The sequence below is a fragment of the Rhinatrema bivittatum genome, chromosome 5 (assembly GCF_901001135.1).
Source record: "Rhinatrema bivittatum chromosome 5, aRhiBiv1.1, whole genome shotgun sequence".
NCBI classification, from domain to species: Eukaryota; Metazoa; Chordata; class Amphibia; order Gymnophiona; family Rhinatrematidae; genus Rhinatrema; species Rhinatrema bivittatum.
In genome coordinates this window covers 365,945,415-365,957,888 of record NC_042619.1, presented here as the reverse complement: position 1 = coordinate 365,957,888, position 12,474 = coordinate 365,945,415, and the positions used below count along the sequence as shown (strand labels likewise).

Genomic DNA, 12,474 nt, shown 5'->3' with positions numbered 1-12,474 from the left:
GGAGTTCCTCAAGGTTCCTCACTATCCCCTACTTTATTCAACATTTACCTTCTTCCCCTATGCCAATTGCTAACCAAACTACAACTAAAACATTTCCTATACGCCGACGACGTGCAAATTCTGATACCTATCAAAGAATCTATCACCAAAACACTGAAACACTGGGATAACTGCCTCCGAGAGATTAAACAGTCTCCTCGCCAACCTAAACCTAATACTAAACTCAGCCAAAACAGAACTCCTCCTCATCACTCCCGAATACAGCAACTCCCTGCAAATTGCCCCATCTAATACCACTGTCACACAAGCAAGAGACCTAGGAGTAATAATAGACAACCACCTGAATCTAAAAACATTTATCAACAATACTACCAAGAATTGCTTCTACAAGCTACAGGTAATAAAAAGAATGAAACCTCTCCTACACTTTCATGACTTCAGAACAGTCCTACAAGCCGTAATATTCTCCAAGATAGATTATTGCAACTCTATCTTGCTAGGTCTCCCGGCCTCATCCATAAAACCACTTCAGATGCTCCAGAATGCGGCAGCTAGAATCCTGACAAACTCCAGAAGAAGAGACCACATCACTCCTATTTTAAAAAATCTACACTGGCTACCAATACACTTCAGAATTCTACACAAGTCCATGACCATTATCCATAAAACCATCCATTCCCAAGCCCCTCTCAACCTCCAAATCCCCCTCAGACGACACACATCATCCAGACCCATCAGAGAAGCCTACAGAGGATCTACAACTCAGAAATCGGGCCTTTTCCACGGCGGGCCCCTCTCTCTGGAACACATTACCACCGGACCTCAGACTAGAGCCATGCTTATTAACATTCAGAAAAAGGCTTAAGACTTGGCTATTTAAACAAGCCTTTCCCGAGTCTAACATCCATTAACAGACCATTGCTGCATAATGTAATTACTGCTCATTGTAAATATTTTACTTCAGTATAATTTAACTACTATCTCCTTTCTCCCCCAGTTCTAGCAACCCGGTTATATTGTAACTTTATTGTTTCTTATGCACTTGTTATATGTACTAAGTTACTGCACCCCTTGTTATCTGTAAACCGGCATGATATGATTGTATCATGAATGCCGGTATAAAAAAAGCTCTAAATAAATAAATAAATAAATAAATAAATAAATAAATAGTGAACTATCTACAATCGGGAGAATTGCTGGACCAGAGGCAGCATGGATTCACCATTGGAAGATCCTGTCAGACAAATCTGATTGACTTTTTTGACTGGGTAACCAAGGAATTGGATCAAGGAAGAGCGCTCGATGTCACCTACTTGGATTTCAGCAAAGCTTTTGACACTGTCCCGCACAGGAGACTGGTGAATAAAATGAGAAGCTTAGGAGTGAGTGCCGAGGTGGTGGCCTGGATTGCAAACTGGTTGACGGACAGAAGACAATGTGTGATGGTAAATGGAACTCTCTCTGAAGAGAGAGCGGATTTAAGTGGTGTACCGCAGGGATCGGTGTTGGGACCGGTCCTTTTCAATATCTTTGTGAGCGACATTGCGGAAGGGATAGAAGGTAAGGTATGTCTTTTTGCGGATGACACTAAGATCTGCAACAGAGTGGACACGCCGGAAGGAGTGGAGAGAATGAGACGGGATTTAAGGAAGCTGGAAGAGTGGTCGAAGATATGGCAGCTGAGATTCAATGCCAAGAAGTGCAGAGTCATGCATATGGGGAGTGGAAATCCGAATGAACTGTATTCGATGGGGGGAGAAAGGCTGATGTGCATGGAGCAGGAGAGAGACCTTGGGGTGATGGTGTCTAATGATCTGAAGTCGGCGAAACAATGTGACAAGGCGATAGCTAAAGCCAGAAGAATGCTGGGCTGCATAGAGAGAGGAATATTGAGTAAGAAAGGGAAGTGATTATCCCCTTGTACAGGTCCTTGGTGAGACCTCACCTGGAGTATTGTGTTCAGTTCTGGAGACCGTATCTCCGAAGAGACAAAGACAAGATGGAGGCGGTCCAGAGAAGGGCAACCAAAAAGGTGGAAGGTCTTCATCAAATGACTTATGAGGAGAGATTGAAGAATCTAAATATGTACACCCTGGAGGAAAGGAGGAGCAGAGGTGATATGATACAGACTTTCAGATACTTGAAAGGTTTTAATGATCCAAAGACAACGACAAATCTTTTCCATAGGGAAAAAATCAGCAGAACCAGGGGTCACGATTTGAAGCTCCAGGGAGGAAGATTCAGAACCAATGTCAGGAAGTATTTCTTCACAGAGAGGGTGGTGGATGCCTGGAATGCCCTTCCGGAGGAAGTAGTGAAGACCAGAACTGTGAAGGACTTCAAAGGGGCGTGGGATAAACACCGTGGATCCATAAAGTCAAGAGGTCGTCAATGAAGAGGGGGTGGCTCACCAGAATGACGGCTACTGCCTGGAGATAATACCCTTATTCAATAAACATGCACATGGTTACTGTGACTCCAACATCGCTCTAAGCTTCAACAGCAAGAGGAAATGTGGAAAAAAGGATTTGCACTCACAAAGCGGGGAGTAGCTGGCTTGTTACGGCGGTTACTACCCCAAACCAAATAAGCCTGATACTTCACTTTCAATGCATATCCAGCATAGCTCTCTGCTTCAATGGCAGGGGAGAAGAAAAACAACCAATAAGGGCTGAATAACAGTCTGGGTAAAACAAATAAGCATGGGTGTAGCTTGCTTATTGCGGCGGTTACTACCCCTAACTAATCAAGCTTGATATTTCACTTGGATGCAGCTCCATCACTGCTCTCTACATTAATGGTGGGGGTGGAAGGGAAATAGAACCAAGAGCTAAGAGAAACAGATAAGTATGAGAAAAAAAAATGTGTGAAGCTTGCTGGGCAGACTGGATGGGCCATTTGGTCTTCTTCTGCCATCATTTCTATGTTTCTATATGTTTCTATTTCCTACGGATGGGATTCGCTCTCCGTACCCAACTACTCTGCCTCCAACTTCTATTTGGACTCTTTGCTCTTTACAAGGTACCCACTCCTCAGAGGCCTCTCTGCTTCTTTCAGGTCACTATCAGGAACCGGTACTCGCTCCTCGAGGGCCCATGTTCCCTGACTCGCTACCTGTGTCCATCTCCTCTTCTACTTGGAAGAATTCGCAACAGACACCATCTGTGAATACTACCACCATCTAATCCTCAGAGCTGTTTCCCTGGAACCAGGTACTCGCTCCTCAAGGGCCTGCCTCCGTTCCAGCACCAGTGCCATCTTCCATGGGGAACTGCTGCATGAGTACTTGCCAACGAGTCTCTGTGCCCAGGGATCTGGTACTCGCTCCTTGAGGGCCAGCTCTCCCTATCTCGGGGCTTCTCCATACTGGGGACTCTGTGAATATCTCAGTGTACTCATTTTCTCAGTTCTTCTTTCTACAGCACTGCTACCGGAGAAGCCGCTGTTCCAGCGCCCTGAGGAATACTAGCCCAACCGGGCTCCATCTTCTACTCACTACCGCCACCTCTGGTGGCTTCATAAACTGTCTAATAAAATATATAATCTGTGTTTGTGTGTCCAGAGCTGAGTCTGACCTGTGGCCCCTCACAGGACTTCCCCCCCGTGGGCGTGGTCAGCTGCCACAGTGTCCAAGGGTCCACCCAAACCCAACAAAACATAATACTAGTGTTCAGCTCCACATGCTGTCGGGTACAACTGGTGTCAAAATGTTTAGCTACAGGTGTAATTGCTATATCTTCACTCTGCGGGGGCTCAATCGGAGGTGGAGCTATGCGCTAGTCATAATGCAGCTACTACAAATAATTGCCCTCTTCCATTGTCAAGATATATCTCCTATGACCTAACAATGGGCCTTCTCTATGGCTTTGGGCCTGAATGTTCTCAGGACATCACTCTTTTCTCAGCCTCCTACTTGAACAGTTACTAAAGTCTGAGGTTTGGTTCATCAGTAGTGAGCTGAAAGGTGCAGCTGCAGGGGCCAGGGCCAGAGAGTACATTCTAAATATGTCAAGCTTGTATGGTGTTACTTTACCATGGGCCCCCTTACTTGTGTCCTCAGTACAGTTAAAACGCTATGTGTACCCAACCCTTTTTATGGTTCATTCTACACCGAATAGGTCAGCAACTTGCAGGCTGAAGGAACATGGTGCCATCTACCATGTGACAACTGAGGAGGAGTGATGGAGTTGTGTCATGCAGAGAGTGGGTACAGGGCAATAGGGCTGCAGCTGCTGCTGTTTGGGACTGGGCAGACTAGCACAGACCGGCTGCCACCCCTGTTCTGGCCTAGCCTGTGGATCTATCTAATACCTGCTAGCTAAGGATGAGATAAAGAGCTAGTTGATATAGTGCATTTGTATTTTCAGAAGGCATTTAACAAAGTCCCCCATAGAAAGTCCTCAGGAAATTACAAAGTCCTGGGATAGGAGGCAGTGTCCTACTGTGGAGTGGTAACTGGTTAAATGACAGGAAACAGAGGGTAGGAGTAAGTGATCAGTTTTCCAAATTGAAAAAGGTCATTAGTGGAGGACTTTGCCTTTTGCAAATCGTACATCAGCACTTCTCACCGAGGAGTGCGGGTTCCAGGGGGGTGGGACGGGAGGACGTTAGGGCATGGGAAGCTGGGTGGGTGTTCTTAAGAGGGTGGGAAATAAGGGAGAGCGACTCTGAGCAAGTTGCCCGCCCCTACCAACTGGTAAGCCTTGAATATTTTTTTAAGAAAGAGAGGGTAAAGGTCGGGGAGTACAGGAACAAGTTACTGCCTCTCCAGAATATTATTGGCTGCTTTTCTTCTTCCTCCCACTCCCGTCTGCACTGGAGACCTTAACCTTGAGCATTTTCTCTCTGTGTAGCCTGCTCCAGCAGCTGCTTGGAGTAACCTTTATTGGGGTATTAAGGTAAAGCTAAGATAAAGTACTGGGACCTGTGCTGATTAACATATTCATAAATGATATGCAAAAGGGAACAAAGAGTAAGTTGATCAGATTTGCAGATGACATAAAATGATTCATAACTGTTAATACAGCAGTGAATTGTGAGGCATTGCAGAGACTTAAGCACCTGAAGGGCAGATGAAATTTACTGTGGAAAAGTGCAGTGTGATGCACATAGGGAAGAATGCCAACTACAGGTACACAATGCTGGGTTCTGTATTGGAAGTCTCCAACCAGGAAAATGGACCTGAAGTCCTTGTGGACATTACATTGAAATCCTCAGCTCAGTGTGTGGTGGTGGTGGTGGTCAAAAAAGTAAAAAGAATGTTAGGAATGACTCAAAAGGGAATGGAGAATAAAATGTAAACTATCAACTTGCCTCTCATCGATGGTGCAACGTACCTTGAGTCTTGGAGTGACCAACATTACACACATCTCAAAAAAGGCATTGCAGAACTAGAAAAGGTGTAGAAAAGGGCAACAAGAATGATAAGGGGGAGAGAATGACTCTCATGATGAGAGACTACACAGCTTAGGAATCTTCAGCTTGGAAAAGAGACGGCTGAGAGGGGACATGACAGAGTGCGGTGGAGTGGACAAAGGCCACTTATTTATCTTTTCAAATAATACTACAATAAGGAAATGCTCCATGAAACTAACAAGCAGCAGGTTTAAAACAGATCACAGAAAGTGCTTTTTCACTCAACGCACAATCAAGCCGTGGAATCTGTTGCCCGAGGATGTGATCAAGGCGACCGGCATAGCTGGGTTTAAAAGAGGTTGAGTCAAGTTCCTGGAGGAAAAGTCCATAACATTATTAACAGACAGACTAAAGAAAGCTTTGCTACCCCTGGGAGTGAGTTACAGGAAGCAGATCCTACATAGAGGATCTGCTGGGAACTTGCGACCTGGATTGTTGGAGACAGGATGTTGGACTTGATGGACCTTGGTCTGACCCAGCGTGGTATTTCTTAAATTGTGTTTCATTTAATTTTGTTTTGGAAAACTAAGTAAAAGAAAAACAAATAAAATTGTGTTCATTTTTCACTTTGTTTTGTTTTCCTCACAAGCAGCCACCAGTCAGAATTTTAAAATGGTGCTGGCTTGCCTGGAGGCGAGCGCCATCTTGTTGTATGTATTTACAACAAAAGGGAGCTGGCCCCATTCTGAAATACTGACCAATGGAGGTGGAAGCAGGCCCAGGAGGCTTTGAACTTTTTAATTTTGGGGGTGCTGGGTTTTGTCCAGTTTGGGAGGGGGGGGGGGGGGAACAGAGGCTCCATTTTGTTTTCTGTTTTGTTTATTTAATCATATTTCATTTCAGATAAATTACATGAAATGAAATAAACCACACATGAAAGGAACATAAGGTTTGCCATGCTGGGTCAGACCGAGGGTCCATCAAGCCCAGCATCCTGTTTCCAAAAGAGGCCAATCCAGGTCACAAGTACCTGGCAAGATCCCATGCTGCTACTGACCTGTCTCCACTGCTGCTTTCCTGTTTATTCACTGATTTCTGCTTTCAGAGTGTCCTGCTTCTCAGCAGCTTGTCTGTTTCTGTTACTAATGCTGTGTGCATGCTTTACTTTGCAGTTTCTAGGCCTGATGTAATAAGACCCACGGTGAAATTGGCGCTATTTTTCAGCGCTTTTTTTTTTTTTTTTTTTAGCACACATGGCACAAGCAGATGCCTCCGGAGGATGTAATAAGGGGATGGCATGCAAATGAGATATATGCAGAAAATCTATGCAAAACAAATATCCATGCAGTTATGCATAGTACAATAGGTGCTGAAGGCCTATGCAATAAACTGCACATAAATCCACGTTAATGTGGTGACCTGCGATTGATTCTTGGCTGAAAGCCTTTAAGACAATAGTGAGTTAGCCCAGGAGTGGGACTGAAGGTGAGTAGAGCAATGTATAACCCCTTCATGATCCGTCACCGACCGCGTGGGAGCTATAATGGCAGATACTGGCGAGCGGGGGAAATGCAGCAGAGATTTGGAAGGGGCTATAAAAGCTTTCAGCATTTCTGACATGTGCCTGTTCCCTCTCCAACCTCTCTTCTGGCTTCTGCCGCTTAATGTTTCAACCTCAGACGCTTAAACTTAACTCCTGCCCTGACCCAGGCGTTAAAAATCCGCTTAAAAAACCAGCACTAATGCCAGTGCAGCTCTCTGCATTGCCCATGAGTAATCACCTCCTTTGCATGGTATTAGTGTAGACTAGCACTAAACCAGCCATGACTTTTTGAGCAGTTTACGCGTGCATTTTTGCGCAATAACTGCATTATTACATACCCACGTAAGATTAGCGCGGAAAACACAGAATACCACACGCAAAATCCCGCAGCAGCTCTACCACAACTTATTTCCTCGGCCCCATCTTGTTTACTAGTATACTGCCATCTGGTGGCCAGCCTGCATATTCACAGCTTTTATTAAATTCAGTGCAGCTGGCTCTAAAGGGTTAATTGTACCTGAAAGCAGGGTTGCCTGGGAGTTTTCCTACTGTGAAACCTTGACACACACCCCCCCCCCCCCCCCACTCATTTCAAGGTGAGCAGAACTCAAAAGGTTCCAGGTATGGACACAAGAATTATAGAAAAACAACAAGATTGACAACATTACAAACAAGTACAAAGAAATAGAAGGTTGTAAGGTTCGTAAAGAAATACAATCTAAGAATATAATGCCAAAAGACAAGATACGCAGGGAAAGCAGCGAGGAATACCGGAGAGTAGATCACAACGGCTACAGAGAGGCAGAAGCAGAGGACATGGGGAAATGGTAAATATTTTGCAACAAAAGTGGTTTTTAGGGTGGGATTTAAAGATGAAAAGAAAGGTGATTGGAATGGGAGTGACTTCTAGAAGCAAAGTGCCAAGGAAGAAAATGTAGAAAGGCAAGAAGATAGCGAGGAGACTGAAAGGAGTCTGGCTACAAGTGCAAATTTCCAGTTCAAAGTAAGAGGAATTTGAAGGCTCCACATGTGACGTGTGCAGGAACACTGAAGGATGGTCATGATCACTGCGGCATGCCTGACCGTACTTACAGCATCAGTCTGGACAGACTCATTCTCTGGCTTGGTTTTAATATCCACAACACCTTCGCTATGGTGAAAGGCACAGTCGGCAAGAGCATCGTAAAACGTCAGCTTCTGTACTTTTAAGCCATGTTTCCGCAGCCACTCCTTTGAGCTCACAAAATCATCAGGCTTTGGCTGAGATACCAGATGGCTATTCTTCAGTGCTACTAAAAAAAAAAAAACCAATGTAAAATATTAGTTTATTGATAAAACAATATAAAAATACACATTTTATGTTCGGGATCATTCAATACTTGGAGATATATTGCAAAAAACATAGGACAGACACAAAGGATCTTTAGAGCTGAGGACAGGGAGGAATAAGACCATAGATCGAGTAAGACCTATGACAGCACAGTGGGCAGGCAAAAATAGGCATATTAGGTTCAATTCAATTTATTAGGGTTCTATAAGCTGCTCGATCCATACTCAAAGCAAGAAATAAGATAAAAGCATATCCTACAATCATAATTACAAGTTGATTACAATAAAACTGGAATAAATATGAATAAAATCATAACAAAATAAGGATAAACGTACAGAGAATAACAAGGTATGCACTGACTAGCAGAACCAGGGCAACTGATTAAAGCATATGGAAGAATGCCACCTCATTTGCTCCCCAAACCCAGGTTCTTAAGAGTAAAACGCAATCCAAAGAACCATGATTTAAGAATACATCTGAATCTCATATAATCTGATTCAGCTCAATCCTCTTTCACAGAGTTCCAGAACGGTGGAGGCCAGGCCACACAACTTCAAAAAGCTCATCTCCACACCCAATCAAGCCTTTAATTCTTTAAGGACAGTTCATTAAGCAAATGTTCCTGAGTGCAGCAAAACAATCTGGCTTGCATACACCATTCTAAGCAGTCTCTAACATAACCAGGGCTGGCACCAGAAAGGGCTCTAAAAGTAATCATTAACATGTTAAATGGAACTCTAGACTGGATCCGCAGCCAATGCAGTCTCTTAAAAAACAGGAGCAACCTTCCCCCTTCTTTCATTTCTAGACTGTGACCTGGTTTAACATCATGAATCATTTGAAGTATTTGGATGAGCTTCAGGGGCAGTCCAGCATATAAATTGTTACAACAGTCCAAACCTGACATCCCCAGTGCATGCATCAGTAGTTTGAAGTTGGATTCATTTAAGAAAGGATGGAGCTGCTGAACCATATATGGCTTAAGGAAGCTGACTTGGTGGCTGAACAAATTAGTGCCTCCATATTTAATGCTGGGTCTAATACAACCACTAGACTACACACTTCTGCAGCAGGCAATAGAAAACTACCCCCAAAACAGGACACATTTTTAAATTTCCCATGCCAGGGTTTCTCAACTATAGCAGCTCAGTTTTACTTGGATTTAATTTAAGCAGATTTATGGATATCTGATCAGCCACTTCATTCAGCTAGAAATGAAGGATCTCAACAGCCTGACCTTGATCTTTCTCAATAGAAATTATATCTGAACATATATAGGTAATAGTTCACTTTAAGTTTCTGCTTTATTCTACACAGTGGCAGTCTGTACAGATTAAACACAGGGGATAATGATAAGACTCCACATTCAAGAACCCATTCTTTGGGTAACTGGTTTCCTCCCATCACTCTATGAAAATGAGCCACAAGAAAAGAGAAAAAACACTTAAGGACTATTCCCCACAATCCAAGTGTTACATTTGCTGGCTCGCAGGACAGCCCCATGAGCTGGCGCACTCACTATGGGACGCGCCGACACCACTCTGCTCTTCAGAGCAAAGAGAACGCTGCCGCCATGCCGCCTCCAGTCCCCTTAGGCACATGTGAATGACATGCGCCTGTTCTTAAAGGCCCCACAGTGGAAACCTCGGCCACTGGCGTGCCAAGATGATGTCACACAGTTGGGACTTTAAACCCCAGCCGCTCAACAAACAGACCCCCTCAGCAACGGGTCAACTACATTCCATGTGTAGTGAAAGTTTCTGCTGCTGTGTTCCTATTCCAAAAAATTCTCCTGTGCCGTTTTCAGTCACATATATTGCTAACCTGTGTTCTCCAGGAAGGTCGTGGGGGTGGGTATTTACCACCAAGCTTGCAGGTTTCCTTTCTATTTGTACATCAGACAGCCAGTCACTGGGCAGGACGTCTACAAAAGATTTTGTAACATACGGATCCTTCTTTAAAATACGGAAGATCTGGACAGTGTTCATCATCATAGATTAACTCTGTTATTTGTACTTCGGTATAGAAAAGTTATTTATAAATAAATAAATAGATAATCAAAAAGGACGTTCCTTCTGTGGTTAATTTCTATCATGTTGTCAAAGACACCATACACAATCATATTCACTGTGTGTGGCAAAGCGATGGCAAAACGGATTTCAGCCCGCAGATTACCGGTTTTAATCAAAGAGTAGTGGTCCATGCACTCTTGGTCGGGTGATAGGTCAAAGGCCAGTAAGGTATAACCTTGGTAAAACTCTTGACGATCAATCAAGAGAGCACTGTCTTTCAAATGTTTACCCGTCACTTGAACCAGCTTACATGTATTCTCTGATACAACAGCCATTATCGAAATCCGGTTGGAGAGGTTTCCCTGGAACTTGCTCACCATCAACATACAGTGCAGCAAAGATAATATCATAATGTTTAAAATTGAAGGGGTTTTTAGAGTAATTACAGCTGAAAGCGTCATTATCCACAAAGCCCAATATGATAATTTTGGGTAATTGTCCCAAAAAGAGGTTTTCCTGGTTAGTCACACAGGCGCCAGCTGATATGCTAAAGACTTTCAGACTTACACGGTCCACTACTTGACATTAGCTCTCAGCAGTGCTTCTGCATGCCCCAAGTGCACTCCCGGGGACACTTTCATTCTCCTTACAAAGAGGGCTGCAGATAAAATAAGGAGTTTGTACCTCTCATTGGCATCTCCGCTCATTAAGTAGAACGTATCTTTGTTCCGCGTTAGTTTAATTTTCACATCTACGCCACTTATGAGCAGCTTTTCATGAAAAAACAGATCGCTATGTAAATGTCCCAGAAGCTCTACTTTATGGCTAACGGCTGTAAAAACAGCTCTTTCGGTAAAACCTTTATTACGGGACCCCTCGTCTCTCACTCCATGGTTTCCGGCTGTGTCTTTATAAAACAGACCGCTTGTAAACTGTGTTTTGAGAAGAACCCTCACCATAATTGAGAAGCAGTTCTATGAGGGCTCTGCAAGGGTAACAGTTGTTGCTCTGACTAATGAGTCTATCTCCGAGAGGGACATCCAGCTGGCTAAAAATAGAGGCTATTGGATAGTTCACGAGAGCTACTTTGGCCCCTACATCAAGATCGGACCCATCTTCGTTCACGATTTTACAGGTCAGGTACAGCAACGTGTTGTTCAAATCCAGGTAATCCTTGCCATGTCCGGCTATATAAAAATCTAAAGGGGCTGTTTCTGACAAGGCAAATAATGGCGGAATCTCCACATAAATACTTTTTTCTATGCTGGTTTGTGTGGGGGCCAGTTGAAACAGATCCAGTTCTGATTTCAAGCACTCTTCAGACCCCTGATGTACAAAAGCCATAGTTTTTAGAATATATCTTGCTTCTTGGCGGAGAGGTTTCTCTTCTTAGCCTTGCGGTTAGTCTTTTGAGACTTGACCAGTTTGGTCTTCTTTGTTTTAAAAGAAAGATTCAGGAGGCCCCTGTTGATTGGTTCTCTTTCTTTTAACAGCTCTTCTAATAACCACTAACCCTGACCCCTCCTGCTCTGTGTTATTGTTCATTTTATTCAGAACGGCCGTTGTGACACGGCCCATAACATCTTTGGCGATGTTGTTTGCTGCACTTTTCAAATGAGGTTTAACAATCTCAAAACCCCTTCTCAAAAGAGGTATTGCTTTTCTAAAGAGACTACGAAAAACACCGCCTACCCCAGCCCCGTACATGACCGGAGCGCCGTAATACCCCGAAAGGCCTTCACCGGCCTGTGCTGCATAGTAATTTCTGTATGCGCCAGGGTCCCTGTAGTCTTTAACCACAACAATTTTTAAAAAATAGTTTTCCGGGGTCGCAGATGTAGCTTAAGGATCACTTTCCTATAGCGAAATGAGACGTGTTGGTTCTGGCCCGTCTTTATTTCAAATGTTATGGTGTCTATGTGCTGCTTGTTCACAGGAACATAATGCGGTTTATCATAAGTGAAGGTGATAAACTCGTCGTTACCCGCTTTAGCGGGAACACAGTGAAGTAGCTGCACAAAATGGTATCCCACCAGCTGGTGCTCTACGATATCCGTATACAAGTATAGGGTATTAAACCCTCCTGTGATATCCGTTGGAAATAGCGAGCACTTCGTATTCGCTTTAGCTTTTAGCCCCAAAATGGTCGCTAAGTCACCCCCTGCAGAAATTACGGCATTGTCCTCTGATTTTAATTTGATTCTTCGGATATTGGGGTCATAGATGATTCGTGG

General features: G+C 43.9%; 1 protein-coding gene across 1 annotated transcript in view; it reads right to left on the bottom strand.

Moving 5' to 3' along the window:
* VWA3B (von Willebrand factor A domain containing 3B) overlaps positions 1–12,474 on the bottom strand; it is a 632,585-nt gene that overhangs the window by 482,207 nt on the left and 137,904 nt on the right. The window contains exon 10 of the mRNA XM_029603312.1: positions 7,991–8,190. Within this exon, the coding sequence (XP_029459172.1) occupies positions 7,991–8,190 (200 nt within the window). The remainder of the gene's footprint in view (positions 1–7,990; positions 8,191–12,474) is intronic.